At 39.2% G+C, this 20,741-nt stretch overlaps 1 protein-coding gene across 6 annotated transcripts in view; it reads left to right on the top strand.

Moving 5' to 3' along the window:
* PSIP1 (PC4 and SRSF1 interacting protein 1) overlaps positions 1–20,741 on the top strand; it is a 51,497-nt gene that overhangs the window by 21,220 nt on the left and 9,536 nt on the right. For 5 of the 6 annotated variants that reach the window (XM_005581682.4, XM_015437134.4, XM_015437135.3 and 2 more), the window contains exons 4-9: positions 2,212–2,350; positions 5,724–5,828; positions 6,574–6,636; positions 13,530–13,626; positions 14,650–14,725; positions 19,879–20,107. In XM_005581682.4, the coding sequence (XP_005581739.1) occupies positions 2,212–2,350; positions 5,724–5,828; positions 6,574–6,636; positions 13,530–13,626; positions 14,650–14,725; positions 19,879–20,107 (709 nt within the window). The remainder of the gene's footprint in view (positions 1–2,211; positions 2,351–5,723; positions 5,829–6,573; positions 6,637–13,529; positions 13,627–14,649; positions 14,726–19,878; positions 20,108–20,741) is intronic. The other variant, XM_074017437.1, reaches the window with a different exon arrangement.

A 20,741-nucleotide genomic window follows, 5' to 3' on the forward strand; every position in this document is an offset into this window, starting at 1 on the left:
CTGCCCCTATTAGATTTCGGACTTGCATGGGGCCTGTAGCCCCTTTGTTTTAGCCAATTTCTCCCATTTGGGATGGGTGTGTATAGCCAATACCTGTCCCCCCATTGTATCTAGGAAGTAACTAACTTGCTTTTGATTTTACAGGCTCCTAGGTGGAAGAGACTTGGCTTGTCTCAGATGAGACTTTGGACTTGGACTTTTGGGTTAATGCTGGAATGAGTTAAGACTTTGGGGGACTGTTAAAAGGGCATGATTGTGAAAGGTGCCGGGGCAGAATGATATGGTGTGGCTCTGTGTCCCCTCCCAAATCTCACCTTGAATTCTAATAATCCCCATGTGTTAAGGGTGGACCCAGGTGGAGGTTATTGAATGATGGAGGTGGTTTCCCCCATGCTGTTCTTGTGATAGTGAGTTTCATGAGATCTGATGGTTTCATAAGTATCTGACATTTTCCCTGCTTGCATGCATTCTCTTCTGAGGCCCTGTGAAGAGGTGCCTTCTGCCATGATTGTAAGTTCCTGGGGCCTCCCCAGCCATGTGGAACCTGTGAGTCAATTAAACCTCTTTTCTGTAGAAATTACCCAGTCTCGGGTATTTCTTCATAGCAGTGTGAGAATGGGCTAACACGCCTACAGTGGTTCAACTTAGATTTCTGACTTGAGTGGGTTTTTCATGGTATTTAAATGGATTTCTGACTTAAGATATTTTAGATTTACAGTGGGCTTATTGGGACATAACCTCTTAGTAAATTAAGAACTGTCTGTGTATATATGTACACACACATGCAAACAGTTGAGGCTCATTATTTGTGGATTCCATATTTGCGAATGTACCTACTCACTGAAATTTATTTGTAAGCCCAGATCAGTAGTACTTGTTGTACAGGTCAGTCACAAACATGCACTGAGTAGCAGAAACATTTGAGTGTCCTGATACAACACATTCTTAGCTGAGATTGAACAAGGGAATGCTTGCCTTCTTTTTTTCAACACTCATACTGTAAGCAAGTATCTTTTTTGCAATCTTTTTTGCAAACCATGGGTTTTTGCATTTTTGTGCTTTTGTTGGTCATTTTGCCAATTAAACCAGCCCCCAAGCCTAATGCTAAAGTGTTCTTCAGTGTTGGTAAGTACGAGAAGGTTATAATGTGCTTTACAGAGAAAGCACATGTTACATACACTGTTGGCTATGAGTTCAGTGTTAATGAGTTAGCAATCTGTATTAAATAAGGTGTCTTTAAAATGGAAACACACGTAAAATGAGTTTATGTATTTATTGGTTTATGAAAACCTTGTGATTACAGGAACTTAACCCTGTATTTCCCCTAGGAGCAATGGTTGAGTTATTTGCTAATTCAGTTTTCACAGTGACTTTATAGAACATTACTACCGCAGATAGCAAGAATTGATTGTACATATATGAATGAGTGGGTTATAACATGTCTGATTCTCTCATTGAGTAAAATAAAATTCTTAACATACTCATTGATCATTTTAAAAACGTGGTAAGTTTTGTGAGTTGTATAATATACGAAGTTATTTTGAAGTGAAACTATATTTGGGGTGCAGTTAAATGTATTGATTAATGCTAATGTGTCAAAATTTGTAGTTTATCATTGTAGGTTAAAAAAAAACAAATTTATTAACTTTGTTTTTTTTGAGATGGAGTCTGACTGTCACCCAGGCTGGAGTGCAGTGGCGTGTCAGCTCACTGCAACCTCCGCCTCCTGGGTTCAAGTGATTCTCCTGCCTCAGCCTCCCAAGTAGCTGGAACTATAGGCGTGCGCCACCATGCCCGCCTAATTTTTGTATTTTTAGTAGAGACAGGGTTTCATCATGTTGGCCAGGCTGGTCTCAAACTCCTGAGCTCAGGTAATCCACCCGCCTCAGCTTCCCAAAATGGTGGGATTATAGGTGTAAGCCACCGCGCCTGGTGATTTAACCATTTTTAAGTGTATCATTCAGCAGTGTTAAGTACATTCACATTGTGCAACCTCTGTGGTTTTACTTAATAGAATTACAGATTTAAGTAGTAGCTTGTTACTGAATTTAATGAAAGAATTTGGAATTATTAATTGTCCTTTAACTTATATAAGATTTGTAATGCAGTTTAGATTATGCATTTTTGATAATTGCATAATAGGGTGTATTATTTAATAAATTATATATTTGAGCTTGCTTTGTACTCATGTCCTCCCTCCTCCTTTTTTAGTGCTTTTTTAGGACCAAAGGATATATTTCCTTACTCAGAAAATAAGGAAAAATATGGCAAACCAAATAAAAGAAAAGGTTTTAATGAAGGTTTATGGGAGATAGATAACAATCCAAAAGTGAAATTTTCAAGTCAACAGGTAAGTCATTACATAAAATCTGGTATTATTTAATCCTGGGGAATAATCACTATCCTGGCTGTAGGAAAATAAATACTAAAAGCCTTGTGAATTTCATATTAGCTTGTTGTGTTCTTATTTGTGAGGTTGAACCTTGGACATTTTATATCAAAACGAATTGACGAAATCATTATTTTGTGTAAACAGATCTCAAGAAACTGGGAACTATTCAGTTATTTAACTCTTCCTGATTGAGGGTTTAATACATCATTGAATTTAAAGCTGTATGTACTATTCTCCTAAATTTAGGTTTTGCAACTTACATGATGTGTGCTTTAATTTTCTTATTCTCTTTAATTAATTTTTTTTTTTTTTTGAGATGGAGTTTCGCTCTTGTCACCGAGGCTGGAGTGCAGTGGTGCAGTCTTGGCTCACTGCAACTTATGGCTTCCGGGTTCAAGTGATTCTGCTGCCTCAGCCTCCCGAGTAGCTGGGTTACAGGTGCCCGCCACCACACCTGGCTAACTTTTTGTATTTTTAGTAGAGCCAGGATTTTGTCATGTTGGCCAGACTGGCCTCAAACTCCTGACTTCAGGTGATCCACCCGCCTCAGCCTCCCAAAGTGCTGGGATTACAGACGTGAACCACTGCACCCAGCCTTTAATTTCTAAATCCATAGAATTGTATTCAAATATGAACCTCATGAGTTAAATTAATATGTGACAAATATAACACTGTGCAAATTATATTTATTGGTGTCAGCAGCCACCTTATACTTTCTTTTCTGTGTTTTTTTCCATGGGTCCAGAGCTTTTTATTAATTTACATGTGATACTAAATTTTCATGGAGTGGTTTGCCTTTATCCAATTTGTTTCATTTTTATCATACTACAGAAAACACTTGTTCTCTTAACTTTTCCTTTGTGCTGGTATTGATGTGATTTAGAGGAAAAAAAATTTTTTTTTTTTTTTTTGAGACGGAGTCTTGCTCTGTCACCAAGGCTGGAGTGTAGTGGCGCCATCTCAGCTCACTGCAAGCTCCGCCTCCTGGGTTCACACCATTCTCCTGCCTCAGCCTCCCGAGTAGCTGGGACCACAGGCGCCGCCACCACGTCCGGCTAATTTTTTGTATTTTTAGTAGAGACGGGGTTTCATCGTGTTAGCCAGGATGGTCTCGATCTCCTGACCTTGTGATCCGCCCGCCTCAGCCTCCCAAAGTGCTGGGATTACAGACCTGAGCCACCACGCCCAGCCTAACTTTTTGTATTTTTAGTAGAGACGGGGTTTCACTGTGTTAGCCAGGATGGTCTCGATCTCCTGACCTTGTGATCTGCCTGCCTCGGCTTCCCAAAATGCTGGGATTATAGGCTTAGAAAAATTTTTTGTATTGTCGATTGCACTCTTCAATTGTTGTACATATTCCCAAATGAATGTCTCAGAGCTCTTACGATTTAAAGTAAACAGATGGCTTTATAATAGGATCAGAGCGCTATGAGAGGAGGTCTTTATGAAGATAATTGGGACAGTTTCTCATTCATCTATAAATGTCCTCTTTTTAAGACCTGAGGTCCAAAAATTGGGAAGAGCATGAGTAAACCTAAAGAAGGGAGGTAGCAACAAAGTGGACATTCTGCAGCTTTTTAGCCTTTTTTATTTTATTTTTATTTTTATTTTTATTTTTTGAGACAGAGTCTCACTCTGTCGCCCGGGCTGGAGTGCAGTGGCGCAGTCTCGGCTCACTGAAGCCTCTGCACCCGCCCCCCCCCCCCCCGGGTTCAAGCTATTCTCTTGCCTCAGCCTCCCGAGTAACTGGGATTACATGCGCCTGCCACCATGCCTGGCTAATTTTTGTATTTTTAGTAGAGACGGGGTTTCACCATCTTGGCCAGGCAAGTCTTGAACTCCTGACCTTGTGATCCACCCGCCTTGACCTCCCAAAGTGCTGGGATTACAGGCATGAGCCACCATGCCCGGCCTAGCTTTTTACTTTTTTTTTTTTGAGATGGAGTCTCGCTCTGTCGCCCAGGCTGGAGTGCAGTGGCCAGATGTCAGCTCACTGCAAGCTCCGCCTCCCGGTTTACGCCATTCTCCTGCCTCAGCCTCCCAAGTAGCTGGGACTACAGGTGCTCACCACCTCGCCTGGCTAGTTTTTTGTTATTTTTTAGTAGATACGGGGTTTCACTGTGTTAGCCAGGATGGTCTCGACCTCCTGACCTCGTGATCCGCCCGTCTCGGCCTCCCAAAGTGCTGGGATTACAGGCTTGAGCCACTGCGCCTGGCCCGCTTTTTACTGTTAAACCTGTACATTTTATTTCTTCACATGTGCCATGCTTTTTCTTAGAGAACTTTTTAGATACTGTTCTATCTGGAACATACAAATCTTTCATTGATGCTCCAAGGCCACATTAAATGATCATAAGTGACTTCATTACCTCCGAGTACTTACTTGTTAATGGATTCATCAAACCATATCATAACTGTTTCTGTACTTGTCTGTACCTGCTACAGTTATGTTGCCTCTGTGAACAAAGGTTAATGTCCTGTGTACCCAGCATGTGCACGTGTGAGAAGAATAGCTAATCACTAAGTATTTGTTGAATGGCTACGTGATTTCTCATCATTATTGCCTTGACTGTGTTGTGGGAAGACATCTTTCTAACAGACGGAAGTGATTGTTTTCTGAAAAATAATGTCTTGTAATTTTCTTTTCTTTTTTATTTTTTTTCCGGAGACAGAGTCTTGCTCTGTCACCCAGGTTGGAGTGCAGTGGTGCAATCTTGATCTTGGCTCGCTGCAACTTCTGCCTCCTGGGTTTAAGCTATACTCGTGCCTCAACTTCCTGAGTAGCTGGGATTACAGGCGCATCACACCGTGCCTGGCTAATTTTTGTATTTTTGGTAGAGATGGGGTTTCACCATATTGGCCAGGCTAGTCTTGAACTCCTGACCTCAAGCAATCCACCTGCCTCAGCCTCCCAAAGTACTGGGATTACAGATGTGAGCCACAGTGCCTGACTACGTTTTGTAATTTCTCTTGGATCATTTGTGCTGTGATTGCACCTTTATGGTCTTTTTCATCCTCCAAATTGCCAAGCCTTGTCAGCATATAGTCTTGAAATTTTTTTATTTTTTGAGACTGCGTTGCAGAGGCTGGGGTACAGTGGTGCAATCATGATTCACAACAGTCTTGACCTCCTGGGCTCAGGCTGAGGAGGGAGGATGCCTTGAGCCCAGAAATTGAGGCTTCAGTGAACCACGATTGCATCACTGCCTCCAGCCTGGGTGATAGAGTGAGACCCTGTCTCTAAAAAAAATTAAAAATAAAAATAAAGAATTGCGTATATTATTGCGGTAAAAACTTACTTTGCAAAATTAATAGAGTTGATTGCTCACAGGCAGCAACTAAACAATCAAATGCATCATCTGATGTTGAAGTTGAAGAAAAGGAAACTAGTGTTTCAAAGGAAGATACTGACCATGAAGAAAAAACCAGCAATGAGGTATGTTCTATTTCTCCTAACATTTTAAACCTGTTTTGTTTCAAGGAACAAATAATGAAATAAGTTGGCCATGATTATTAGTAAGTAATTTTTAAAGTACTTAAAAAGTGAATTAGAAAATATTTAAGGCTTATTTCCTTGTGTAAGTATTAAATACAGTATTGCTAAACAAGTTGTGCATCTTTAAGATGCATACATGTTATTATTTGAAGTTATTTTTATGCGTAAAACATGAAGTACAACTATAGGGTGTGGTAGTGTTAAGAATATTTTTTAAAGGGAAGTATTGTGGGATGGATGTACTGGAAAGAGCATTAGACTAAATTTTTAAAAACCTAGATTGATGTCCAACTGCATATGATCTGTGTATAAAGACTACTCATTTAGCCCTTCTAGGCCTCATGAAGTGGTTGTTAGACGATCTTCAAAGTCCCAGCCACCCTTTAAAATTCACAATCCTAAAATTCAGAATTCTAGTGTAGAAAAAGTAGTTTTATAAATGTAAATAGACAAACTTCCTGGTGTACTAGCAAGCATGACTTTTATATTTGATCTGACAGTGGAAATGCATTTTTCTCACTTTATTAATGTTGAGACATAATGTTTATAATTTCAGAACTCTACAGAGCAAAACAAATTTCCCCAGTGCTTTTAGTTAAACATGCTTGTGACTGTTAGTTTAAGAAGGTTTCTTTCATTCCTGGAATGATTTATTCAGTATTCAGTTTTCTTTTTTCTTTTTTAGGATGTGACTAAAGCAGTTGACATAACTACTCCAAAAGCTGCCAGAAGAGGGAGAAAGAGAAAGGTAATTTCACGGACTTACCAACCACAGGGATCTGAAAAGAATTTTTATTTCAGTTGGGTTGAGGGAGAGTAGATATAATGAAACTTTAAACTTCAGCTTTTATTCTAAACCCTTTAATTTTTTATGGGTTATGTTTTACTTGGCAAAGCTATCTGTGTTTCTTTCTTAGTGATGTAGCACCTTTAAAATAACTTGAGTGGTAAAGGAAATGAAATGCACCAGTTTTCATTCATTTTAATGACTGCTTCAGTTTCTCTAAAATGGCTAGAAATACATACTCGAAGGTTGTGGAGGATGAAATGATTTAACATATGTAAAATGTTTATGCTAAATCCTGGTACCTAAACACTAGTAAGTGCTATGTAAGTGTTGTCCATTATGTTTTTGTTATTGTTACTTCACAACATTGTTGTGAGAAATGAGTGTGAGTGACAGTGCAAGGTTAGGTACATAGTAGGCTTTTAATTAATATGAAACTTACGAAGTTTTGTTCACACCCTTTTTTGACCTATTCATGTCTCAAATTATTATTATATACCAAAGATACAAAGAAAACCAAGAGTTCAGTATCTCATGAGGAGGTAAACTGTGAAAATAAATAATTATAGTGGCTTATTAGCTATGTAGTATGGGTTGGAGGTGGTGTGATAACAGGATTTTAAAATACAGGCAGAATTTTGTCAGGCAGATGAAGGAGCAGGGAAGGACACATGAAGCAATTTGAATAGCATATACAGACACATAGCAGAAATTCCATTTCAAGCATCTTGAGTATTGTATTTCAGTATTAACACACCATAAAGTTTGAGGGAATAGGTACCCAAAAAACCTGATGTTGTCCTAAAGACCTTGGAACTTACAGAAGTGATGGGAAATGATTGAATTACTTCAAATTTTAGATACCTCCTTTAAAAAAATTTTTTTAAGAGATGGGGTCTCGCTCTGTCACATAGGCTAGAGTAGTGCACTGGTGTAATCACACCTCACTGCAGCCTCAAACTTTAGGGCTCAAGGGATTTTCCCATCTTACCCTCTCTAATAGTGGGGACTACAGAAGTGTGCCACCACACCCGGCCTTTTTTTTTTTTTTTTCTGAGACGGATCTCACTCTGTTGTCCAGGCTTGAGTGAAGTGGAGCAATCTTGGCCCACCGCAATCTCCACCTACCGAGTTCAAACAGTTTTCCTGCCTGGGCCTCCCAAACTGGGATTACAGGCACACACCACCATGCCTGGCTAATTTTTGTATTTTTTGGTGGTTTGTTTTGTTTTGAGATGGATTCTCACACTGTTGCACCAGCTGGAGTGCGGTGGCACCATCTCGGCTCACGGCAACCTTCGCCTCCCAGGTTCACGTGATTCTCCTTCCTCAGCCTCCCGATTAGCTGGGATTACGGGTGCACACCACCATGCCCGCCTAATTTTTTTTGTATTTTTAGTAGAAATGGGGTTTTACTATGTTGGCCAGGCTGGTCTTGAACTCCTGGCCTCAAGTGATCCACCCGCCTTGGCCTCCCAAAGTGCTGGCATGAGCCACCGCGTCTGGCTAATTTTTGTGTTTTTAGTAGAGACAGGGTTTCACCATTTGGCCAGGCTTGTCTTGAACTCCTGACCTCAGGTGATCCGGCCACCTCAGCCTTCTGAAGCGCTGGTATTATGGCACCGGGCCTGGCCAATTTTTTTTTTTTATAGTAGAGATGGGGTTTTGCTATGTTGCCTAGGCTTATCTCAAACTCCCAGCCTCCGGTAATCCTCCCAAAGCACTGGGATTACAGACGTGAGCCTCTGTGCCCAACTTGATGCCTCATTTTTTTCTTTTTTTTGATATAAATTTGTTTTTTTTTTTTTTGGATACAGAGTCTCATTCTGTCACCCAGACTGGAGTGCGGTGGCGTGATCTCAGCTCACTGCAACCTCCACCCCCTGGGTTCAAGCGATTCTCCTACCTCAGCCTCCTGAATATCTGGGATTACAGACGTGCACCACCACGCCTGGCTAATTTTTGTATTTTTAGTAGAGATGGGGTTTCACCATAGTGGCCAGGCTGGTCTCAAACTCCTGGCCTCAAGTGATCCGCTCACCTCTGTCTCCCAAAGTGCTGGGATTACAGGCGTCTGCCAACATAACCAGCTAATTTTTTGTATATTTAGTAGGGACGGGGTTTCACTATGTTGGCCAGGCTGGTCTTGAACTCCTGACCTCGTGATCCGCCTGCCTTGGCCTCCCAAAGAATGCATCATTTTTTAAAGCAGTGTGAATGATGGGGACTGGATTGGGGCATTGAAACCAGTTCACTGTAAAATTCTTTCAGAATTTTAGTACTAACTTTACTGGCCTTGGCATGGATTTGAGTAGTCAATAAAGAAGACAAGGTCTTTGTTTCCATTGAACTTAATGTTTTTGTGTGTTTTTTTTTTTGAGACAAAAAATAAATATTTAAAATAAGAGGGTCTAAATGGGGAGTTAGTGAGTTGGCAGCCGACTAGGCTACAAAAGGCCTTTCTAAGGAGTTGGCATGAGACTGGAAGGACAAGGATCTTACAGCAGATTTTTTAAGTGGTATAGAGGAGAGATGGGATTTAAGAGCACTTAAAGAGGTTAAGTTGATGGTTGATGAGAAGTGGCTGGTGAAGGCGGGGGGGCAGAATCTAAGGTGGCTCCAAGGTCTTTACTTGAATAACTAGTTATTGGGATTACAGAGGATGTTGGTTTGGAATCACAGGCATGAGTAAGGGGAAGGTGAAGCACCTGTGGGAATTGGAGTGAAGAGATATATATATTTTGTATATATATTGTTCTGGCACCAAAAAGAGAGAAGATGTTAAGTTACAGATGCAGTCTCTGGCATGAAGACAGGGTAATAGATGAGGTCAAAGGAGAATTGTTTATTGAGAGGATGCAGAAACCAGAATCCTGAAGGAATATAATGGAGAGCGGGGAAGGTTGCTCTGTGAAATTATGGCTGAGAATGAACTGTCAAGAGAAAATCTAAGAGGATATAAAGCTAAACAAGGGAAGGGAGAACGTTCCAGAATGAAGAAGTGGTCAGTAATGTCCTGATTTACAGAGGGTCCCAGTAAGATACTTGCCAAATAGACTCCTCTAGTATACTTTCAGGTGAACTCCATTTAGTTGAATGGTAAGGACAGAAACTAGATTAAGGGGTTAGAGAATAAATGTTTAATGGTAAAGTTACACTGTGCTTTTGAAATCTTTGAAGGAAAGGAGAATGTGGCAACTTAATAGGGGTTTTCATGGCTAAGGGAAAGTGTTAAAATGACAAAAGACAGTAGATGCCCTAACACTTTTTCTTTGCAAAATTAGGAAAGCCTGTAATGCCGGCACTTTGGGAGGCCGAAACGGGCGGATCACGAGGTCAGGAGATCAAGACCATCCTGGCTAACACGGTGAAACCCCGTCTCTACTAAAAAAAAAATACAAAAAACTAGCCGGGCGAGGTGGCGGGCGCCTGTAGTCCCAGCTACTTGGGAGGCTGAGGCAGGAGAATGGCATAAACCCGGGAGGCGGAGCTTGCAGTGAGCTGAGAACCGGCCACTGCACTCCAGCCTGGGCGACAGAACAAGACTCTGTCTCAAAAAAAAAAAAAAAAAAAAAAAATTAGGAAAGATCAAAGATGTAGAGTCAGTATAAATTATTTTACATAAATATGTGTTGGATGAGAGAATGGAGGGGACATTGAAGGAATTGACTTAACAAGGAAGAGATGGATGTTACAGTCTCTAACACTGAAGGGGAGGGATGAAAGAGGCTCTGAAAATTTCTTGGGACACTAGGAAATTAAGGGGATTCCTTTCTATGGCTGTTACTCCCTTCTGCCCTACCCACATCAAAGCAAGACTTTGGGTGTGGTACAAGTCAGGAAGAATGGATTGAGTGTTGATGCAGCTGTTGATGGGAGAAGGAGGCCTGATCAGAGAGGGTAAAGTGAGTTTGAGATCTCAACTGAGATTGCATAAAATGAATGCATGTACATTTTTTTTTTTCCCAGCAGGCCTCAGCAGCTGGGAATAATAGAACAGAGAAGGTAGAATTGTATAGTAACCTCTTTCTTGAGGATTTGTGGGACAGATATAGCAAAACAAGGATGTGGAGGACTTATGAATGCATTTGAATGGTAATCCCATGAGGTTTTTGTGTGCGTGTGAGGTGGCATGTTTTTAGTTAAGATCAAGGAAGCTGTTAGAGCTAGAAAGTGGGGTAAAAAATGAAGAGAAAATGAATTAAAGGGTTAGAGGTCTCAGAGCAAGTAAAATACAGAAGAAATAAATCTGTAGTCAATAGTGTAAAATATTTGCATTTAAGATGTTTAAATATTTAAGCATATCCTAAGAGTGGAAAAAACTTTAAATATGTGTATTTCATAACTTCATTGGTCCTTTCTTTAGATTAAATGTTTCTGATTTTATTTTCATGAGGAATGGTTCTGACTTGCATGATTTTGCTATAATAGTCGTGAACACACATGCATGGTAGGGCTGATCTCTTTTTTTTTTTTTTTTTTTTTGAGACGGAGTCTCGCTCTGTCGCCCAGGCTGGAGTGCAGTGGCGCGATCTCGGCTCACTGCAAGCTCCGCCTCCCTGGTTCACGCCATTCTCCTGCCTCAGCCTCCCGAGTAGCTGGGACTACAGGCGCCCACAACCGCGCCCGGCTAATTTTCTGTATTTTTAGTAGAGATGGGGTTTCACCGTGGTCTCGATCTCCTGACCTTGTGATCCGCCCGCCTCGGCCTCCCAAAGTGCTGGGATTACGGGCGTGAGCCACTGCGCCCGGCCAGGGCTGATCTCTTAGTGTTAATATATTTTTAATTATTATCGATGAACTTGTTACACTTATTGGTACCTCCTTAGAAACCATCTCTTCTACCTATAATTTTTTTTTTTTTAACTTTTTAATTTTTTTCTGAGATGGAGTCTTGCTCTGTTGCCCAGGCTGGAGTGTGGTAGCAGGATCTCAGCTCACTGTAATCTCCACCTCCTGGGTTCAAGTGATTCTCCTGCCTTAGCCTCTTGAGTAGCTGGGATTACAGGCGCCTGACTTATTTTTGCATTTTTAATAGAGATGGGGTTTCACCTTGTTGGTCAGGCTGGTCTTGAACTCCTGACCTCAAGTAATCTGCTCGCCCCAGCCTCCCAAAGTGCTGAGTGGGATTACAGGCATGAGCCACTGCGCCCAACCCTACCTATAATTCTTACTCAGTGTCTTATTTCCAAAAGCAGAAAGTTAAGTGAAGAGAGTAGTCTTTGCACCAAAGAATTGATCAGTTATAATTTTAGCCAAATTATGCCCTCTTCTCAGTAGGAAAAGAGCTCTCAGTCTTGAGTTATTAAGGTTTGTTACCTGGGGAGCTTTTTAAAAACACAGAATCCTGGTTCCCTGACTCAGAGCTATCAAATCAGGATTGGGGCAGGTCACCTTTGTAAGTTCTTAAAACTCTAGAAATAAAACCTGAGCTAATAATGTTCAGGGAGGAATTTTCAGTGTTCTCTGAGAACTCAAGGGTTACCTTAGATGAGTTTTAATAATACTTTTAATATGCTTCATTGTGTTTCAGTTATTAAAAGAAATGTTTAAAAACGTAATAAAGAAATGGATACATTCGTAGAAGTGGAATTGCCGTATAAAGATTTTGTTTTTGTTTTTGTTTTTTGAGACAGTCTTGCTCTGTCGCCCAGGCTAGAATGCAGTGGTACGAATCTCGGTTCACTGCAACCTCTGCCACCTGAGTTCCAGCAATTCTCCTGCCTCAGTCTCCCATGTAGCTGGGATTACAGGTGTGCACCACAAGCCTGGCTAATTAATTTTTTGTATTTTTAGTAGAGAAGGGGTTTCATCATGTTGGTCAGGCTGGTCTCGAACTCCTAACCACAAGTGATCCACTTACCTTGGCCTCCCAAAATGCTGGGATTACAGGCGTGAGCCACTGTGTCCAGCCCTATATAGAGATTAGCACATTCTATATTGCCAATACTCATTCATAATTATGCTCTTTATCATAAAGTATTAGTTTATTGGTACCAGCTTATTGATCATTGATAGTCAATGTATGAATGCTTCTCCGCCTGCTTACCAACACTGGGCATTATGTTTACAAATCAAATCATTGATGAAAAGGCAATTTTTAATTTTTTTAATCAATGAGATTGGATTATGCATGTTTTTGAGTGCCTTGCTTATATCTTTAGTGATACAGTTAATGCTGAATTCTAAAGAGTTGGGGGAGATGGGAAAGGAGCCCATCTCCTTTGGTCTCTCTCTTTCCTCCTCTTGCAGTTATGATAGTACCAACTGCTGCCTCATGTTTACATTTCGTTTCTAATTTGTGGTTATTAACCTTTGTTCCATGCTAATGCTTAAATCAATAATACTGATTCTCTTTTGAGGCCATTCTCTCCAGGAGAGTCATACCAGCAATTATCAGAGGGCATTAGAGTTTGCAAATGGTCAGAGGATTCCTTACTCTATGCTGTAGTAAATCCCTTCTTATGGGAAATAAGAATAACTCCTAGAGAACTGTTAGGTCAGAGTCTCAGTTTAGAAATAAAACGTGTCTATATGAACGAAGAATTAGAAAAAGCAGTGTGTTAGTTGCAGTGTAATGACATACTTTGTTCTCCATGTTGCATCAAGAATATTAGCTTTATTTTTACAAATGACTTCATTTCTAAGAAGTTAATTTTTAAGAATTGTTCACTAGAGTTATAAACTAAGTTTGAAGATGTTACTCTGATTGTTGAAAAATAACAAAGATCATATAGAGGTTATATCTGTACTTGAATTCACGTTACCATAGACTGGCATATTTTTGCCATGGAATTAAATTTTCTGAGTGCCTACTATTTGCTAAATAAGTTAATTAAATTTTTGTAATTCAGGCAGAAAAACAAGTAGAAACTGAGGAGGCAGGAGTAGTGACAACAGCAACAGCATCTGTTAATCTAAAAGTGAGTCCTAAAAGAGGACGACCTGCAGGTAGGATTACTGATGTTTAAATATCTGTTTGGCTTGTGATTAATATTCCAGTCCATTTAAAGTGTTGCTGCCTCAGATATTTTGGAATGAAGCGAATAGGCAATTGATTGTGTGTAACATACAGATTTCAAAGGAGGTAAACATGATTTGTGCTCTGTTTCAAAGTATTTAAATTTGAAATAAACTTTACTTTATCTCTGTTATGTTTTCCCTAAATAGTGGTAAGAGAGGCTGTGGTGAGGTTAAAATTATCATGAATAATGGGTTTATTTTACCTTTCACTTAAGAGTCACAAGATTTCAAAATGGAGTTATAATCAGAGAGTGAGAAATAGCATTTGATTAAAGCCATTAATATTTTAAATTTTTGCGTTCTCTGTTGATAGGGATTTTGATTTTTACAGTATGCAGCTCTGTAAAAGTATTTTCTTAATTTGGCAAATTGGAAATATTTTGGAAAGATCTTCCTAATACAAAGTAAAACAAAACCAAAATTGAATTTTTTTCTACTTTTTACTAGGATTCTTACTGAAAATGGGGGGTAAGATGAGTAATACCAAGAAAAGAAAAAAATTTTTATTTACATAATATTTTGGAGTTTAATAATTGTAGTGGATAAAATAGTGCTAGGAAACTCAGTGAATTCTAGTATGAACTTCCAAAGATACGTTAATGCATAAGTAATATTATATATAATATGTATATGAATATTAAATATAAGTGCTGCTTCCTATTCTAAAGTTGAATTTTGTGACATTACTGTCAAAATGATAGAGAAAAATGTTTTAAGCCCTCTCAGTCATAATAAGGACAAATTGAGGATTACTCAGTTTACCTCTTTATAAATTTTTTGTTGTTGCTCATTTGAATCATGGTGGGGAGGTGTTTTTTAAATTTAGCAATAATTGTATCTAATAAGCTACTCATATTCTTATATAGTATGTATCATTTCTAATATTTATATCAGATTTGTATCTTAACTAGAAACTAGTAGTTACTGATTTTTTTTCCATGTGTATATTAGCTACAGAAGTCAAGATTCCAAAACCAAGAGGCCGACCCAAAATGGTAAAACAACCCTGTCCTTCAGAGAGTGACATGTGAGTTTATTTTTAATGTATAATTAGTTATGCAATAAATGAGACATTTGACTTTAAACAAGCACATATCTCTGCGTTTTTATCAGTTTTCTCTTACAGGATGTTTGTTATTTTGATATTTCTTAAAATTACAGAAAAAACTGGAAAAACTTTGTAAAGTAAAAATTGGTAAGGAATGGCTGTTTATCATTTCATTAATTAAGACTTTTGGGTATATCAATTTATATAGATACTTAGATAATACAAAGTCAAATACATAATAGAGAAATTGGGCAAGATGTTATGTTTCGGGAATTTTACACAGAATATATTTGAAGCAATGTCAAAAAAAATTTTTTTTTTTTTTAAGATGGGGTTTCACTCTGTCGCCCAGGCTGCAGTGCAGTGGTGCAGTCACACACTGTAACCTCAAACTCCTGGGCTCAAGGGATCTTCCCACTTTAGCCTCCCAAGTAGCTGGGACCACAGGCATGTGCCACCACACCTGGCTAATTTTTTTTCATGAGACTGGTCTCATCTTTCCCAGGCTGGTCTCAAACGATTCTCCCACCTCATCCTCCCAAAGTGCTGGGATTATAGGTGTGAGCCACTGTGGCTAGCCTACAGATCTTTTTTTTTTTGAGACGAGTCTCGCTTTGTCGCCCAGGCTGGAGTGCAGTGGCCGGATCTTGTCTCACTGCAAGCTCTGCCTCCCGGGTTTACGCCTTTCTCCTGCCTCAGCCTCCCGCGTAGCTGGGACTACAGGCGCCCGCCACCTCGCCCGGCTAGTTTTTGTGGGGTTTTTTTTGTTTGTTTGTTTGTTTTGTATTTTTTAGTAGAGACGGGGTTTCAGGATGTTAGCCAGGATGGTCTCGATCTCCTGACCTCGTGATCCGCCCGTCTCGGCCTCCCAAAGTGCTGGGATTACAGGCTTGAGCCACCACGCCCGGCCCAGATCTTTTTTTAAAATCTCCTCCAGAATAGGTGCTTTATTTAAAAATGGGCTAAAATAATTTTTGTATGTAAATTTAATTTTTAAAGCATTTCAGAATAATTATTCAGTTATCCAGGAAATACGAGTGTTTTTTGGTTTTTTTACATTTTTCCCTTGCTGCCTTTTCTACTTGGATCCTTTTTACTTTGGCTTTTTTGGGGCATCTTTGCCAGAAGGAATACAGTATATTTAGACAAAGGAGGAGAAAAACTTTTTGTGGCTATTGTATTTAAAGATTTGAAAGGCTTAAGTGGGGTATGTCTATTAAGCATAGATTTACATTGTTTTGAATGAACTGATTATAGAAAATTCTAATTGTAGAACACTATTAGAGAATTGGTATGTTTCAACCAAAATATATTTAAAGAATTTTACTGCCGGTCTGTATTTACTTTGAAAAATAGTGACAGGCCGGGCGCGGTGGCTCACGCCTGTAATCCCAGCACTTTGGGAGGCCGAGGCGGGCGGATCACAAGGTCAGGAGATCGAGACCACGGTGAAACCCCGTCTCTACTAAAAATACAAAAAATTAGCCGGGCGCGGTTGTGGGCGCCTGTAGTCCCAGCTACTCGGGAGGCTGAGGCAGGAGAATGGCGTGAACCCAGGAGGCAGAGCTTGCAGTGAGCCGAGATCGCGCCACTGCACTCCAGCCTGGGCGACAGAGTGAGACTCCGTCTCAAAAAAAAAAAAAAAAAAAGAAAAATAGTGACACATAACAATATATTGTATACTTGAAAATTACTGAGAGAGTGGACTTTAAGGGTTCTCATCACGAAATAAAAATACGTATGTGAGGTAGGTAGTACATTAAATAGCTTGATTTAGCCATTCCACAATGTATACATACATCAGAACATTGTGTTGCACACCGTAAACACAGAATTTTTACCTGTCAATTTTTAAAAATAGTGGCAGAAAAAATACAGTATACTTTATTGTAGTGGAATTAAGAAATTGGGTACTTAACAGGTGAGTTTGCAGTCATTATTCCCTTGGAAATCTGAAATTCTGCTGGGAAAATATTGTGAGATCCCTCAATTTTGGATATAATTAGTGTTCCCTGATTAGGTCCCAGTTTTCCCTGGGAGTATGCTTCCCACTCCGTTTGTATTCATGGCTTTTGGCTGATTCCTCTGGAACTTCTCTACTTTTTCAGTATCATCCTTTGTTGCATCTGAAAAGGTCATTGGAAAATACCGCCCTGCTTATCAGCTGAGCAGCTTTCTCAGCCTGCTTTCAGACCATAGTAATCTGAGGGCCCGGTGTTCCTTTTTAGGAACTTAACCTTCTCTCACTTTCTCTTGATGCAGTCTGGTGTCACTTTTGGTAATATAATACTTTTGTATGTGTGTTTAATTCTGGTCAGCTTCCTATGCAATTATTCGTAAGGCTTTTCTCAGACATGCTCATCTTTATATATTTAATAACAGATACTTGAGTTTATAGGTTTTTCTGAGAAACCATCCCTCAGGAATCATTTGTCCATCTGAAGGATTAAGGAAGTCCAGTTTTAATTCTTTTTTTTTTTTTTTTTTTTTTTTGAGACGGAGTCTCGCTCTGTCACCCAGGCTGGAGTGCTGTGGCCAGATCTCAGCTCACTGCAAGCTCCGCCTCCCGGGTTCACGCCCTTCTCCTGCCTCAGCCTCCCTAGAAGCTGGGACTACAGGCGCCCGCCACCTCACCCGGCTAGTTTTTTGTATTTTTTAGTAGAGACGGGGTTTCACCGTGTTAGCCAGGATGGTCTCGATCTCCTGACCTCGTGATCCGCCCGTCTCGGCCTCCCAAAGTGCTGGGATTACAGGCTTGAGCCACTGCGCCCGGCCCAGTTTAATTCTTAAGGATTGCAGCTATACCCTTTATTGGGTCTTTGACTCAGGCTATCACCCTGTTCCTTCCTTGAAAATAGGCTAATCTTTTTTGAACACATCTCTTTCTTGAACACTATCAGATTTATCTTGATGGTCATTTCATGCTGCCAGTATTCCATTTTGAAGCTTCTTCATCCAAAGCCACAAGTTCATTGAATGTATTTTCTTATTTGTGCTACTGTCCAATGGTTTTACCCATTGTATAATAACGTATTAGGGTTTCCAGTCTCCCAGCCCCAAAGCAAGTCACTACATGTTTTAGGTTTTTGGTCCTGGTGTCAATTTCTCTATTAGTGAGCTTTTTCCTGAGGCAGTGGACAACCCTAAAACAGCAGTAGCCTTTACAACATTTATTTCTTATTCATGCTGTACGTAGGCTGAGTGTGAGCTGTAACTACTCTTGGTTGTGTATCTGGGCACATACTCAGTGGAGTGCAGAACTAAACTGTGTAAGCTCTTTTTAAACTTCTGCTCTTCACCATTAGAACACCATGTATCTCTTAGCGTCTGTTTCTTTGCCATGGGTACTGATGTGACACGACAGTAAAATAGAGCCCAGAAGAGCTAAAAACCAACTCACAATCCTCAGAAATGTTTGTTAAAGCCTACTGAAGTATTTGGGGTTGTGTTTACATTAGTCTTTGCTTATATTAACATATATTAAAATATTAAGAAATTTACAAATACAACTTTGCTAATATCTCTTGAACTACTAAAAAGGGAAATTGTCACAAGTCTGTATTTTATGGAAGAACCACTGGGAAAAGACTCATTGGTAGCAAGCAGTGATAGTCATCTTTATGCAAATTATTTGTTTTGGCACAAAGATTATTTCACACCTTGAAATAGTCTTTTTTATGACCTTAGGATAAATTTTTAAAATAAATCCTTAAAGTCACTTTTTAAAGACGTGCTGTATGATATCCCACTGTATATGTTTTATAATTCTTAAGATCTATCCTATGTATTGATACACGATTTTAAAAACATTGTCATCTATTCTTTTGTACATAATGCAAATATATTGGTTAGGATACATTGTTAGAAGCAGATTTGCTGGGTCAAATGGTATTTGTATTTTTCATAGCTATTTCCTTCCATACAGGTGTAACATTTTGGGAAAAGTAGTTGGCCAGTATTGTTTAAGAGACAAAGAAATGCCTTTTTAAATGGGACTCTAGTCCCATTTTTAGGAAACTGATTATCAAAAGATATACATCAGTAGATATCCTGAAGAAAGCAAATAGTTTCACTTGCATGCTTTTACTTTCATTTATTAAAAGGATGGTTTTAATCCCAGAGAGGCTAAAGTTAAAAGGATGAAACCCATAGGACCATTAGAAAATAAGCATACCCAATGATAATTATGTAATAAAAAGTTTGTAAAGGGGCAAAAGTAAATTTCTTCTCTTCCAACTTAATAGTTCTTAAGTGGTCAAGGAATCACTTGTCTGGAAAGAGGTTAATGGATTTAGAATTCAGATACTGGGCTTGTTATTTGACCTTTTGCATCATCATTTTCTCATCTGTCAAATGGAAGAGGTTGAACTGAATAAGTCTCTTTGAGCTCTCAAATTCATTGATTTAACTGAATAATTTGAGAAAATCTCAATGAAATTCTTTGGACAGTCAAAAGGTTATAGTTTTTAAACAGCTTATTCGAGCTTTAAGTGTTTAAAGGAATTGTTTTGGAAGAATATGTATCAACCATAAAAGTAATTACGTGGTTAGTATTTGCATAATTTGATTCTCTTAGAGCCTATTTCTGTAGTACCAACTTGCATAAATATGCAGCAGTAATTAGGATTATTGAGCAGTTTAGGTAGTTTCTCTTGTTTTAGTGGTCTCTGTGAAATTCAGTGGTGATGGGAATACTTAGGTGCTAGTCAGCACAGCACTGTCTGAAAACATGCTTAATTGGCTATGTATTTATCATTACATTCTTAAGTTGCGACCTTTTTACCCTGCAAAGAATATTTGTATGAGTTCTAAAATGACCGTATTTGATTTCACTTCCGCAATTCCATTTCTCCCAGTATGTCTACTTTTTAAACATAGTTTATTCTTAACAAATATGTAGAATTTAAGTTCGATAAGAGCCAGGGATCTGCCCACCTTATAGCTTCTAATTTATACCAAAAGGATGTTCTGCGACAGAATTCCTTTTATGATTGGATAGTGAAGACACTCTGTTTTACTTTAGGTTGCCTTTAAATTAAAAATTATAGCTTACTGATACCTAAAATACTGTTCACTTGACTGGGAGAATATAGTTGAATGACAAATATACATTGTTATGTTCTCTGAAATAGCATTACTGAAGAGGACAAAAGTAAGAAAAAGGGGCAAGAGGAAAAACAACCTAAAAAGCAGCTTAAGAAGGATGAAGAGGGCCAGAAGGAGGAAGATAAGCCAAGAAAAGAGCCAGACAAAAAAGAGGGGAAGAAAGAAGTTGAATCAAAAAGGAAAAATCTAGCTAAAACAGGGGTTACATCAACTTCCGATTCTGAAGAAGAAGGAGATGATCAAGAAGGTGAAAAGGTATAAAGTCTACATATATAAAATGGCTGTTCTATTCTTAGTTTTTATGTATATTTTTTTCTTTTCTTTTTTTGAGATGGAGTCTCACTGTGTTGCTTAGGCTGGAGTGCAATGGCGCGATCTTGGCTCACTGTAACCTCTGCCTCCTGGATTCAAGTAATTCTCCAGCCTCAGCCTCCTGAGTAGCTAGAAGTACAGGCGTGTGCCACCACTACCAGCTAATTATTGTATTTTTGGTGGAGACGAGGTTTTGCAATCTTGGCCAGGCTGGTCTTGAACTCCTGACCTCAGATGATCCTCCCACCTTGGCCTCCCAAAGTGCCTGGATTACAGGCTCCACACCTGGCCGTTTATGTATTTCTTAATCTTTACCTAGTTAAGGAGCTTTTAATATTTTGGAGGAAGTCTATAAATATCAGTGGCAGTTAAACTGAATTTGTTCACGTTTTTGAATAGACTTGAATTAGCTATGTTACAAAGCATATTTAAAATGTCCCTTTATTGTCTGTTCTCTAAATTTATCTTACTGTTTTACAATTATGATCTGGAAATTAAACAGTACCTTTCCAATAACTCCATCTGTCTAGAAAAGGTAGATGAAATAGGCCGTGCCCAGTGAAGACACATGTTAAAA

The sequence above is a fragment of the Macaca fascicularis genome, chromosome 15 (genome assembly GCF_037993035.2).
Source record: "Macaca fascicularis isolate 582-1 chromosome 15, T2T-MFA8v1.1".
NCBI lineage: Eukaryota > Metazoa > Chordata > Mammalia > Primates > Cercopithecidae > Macaca > Macaca fascicularis.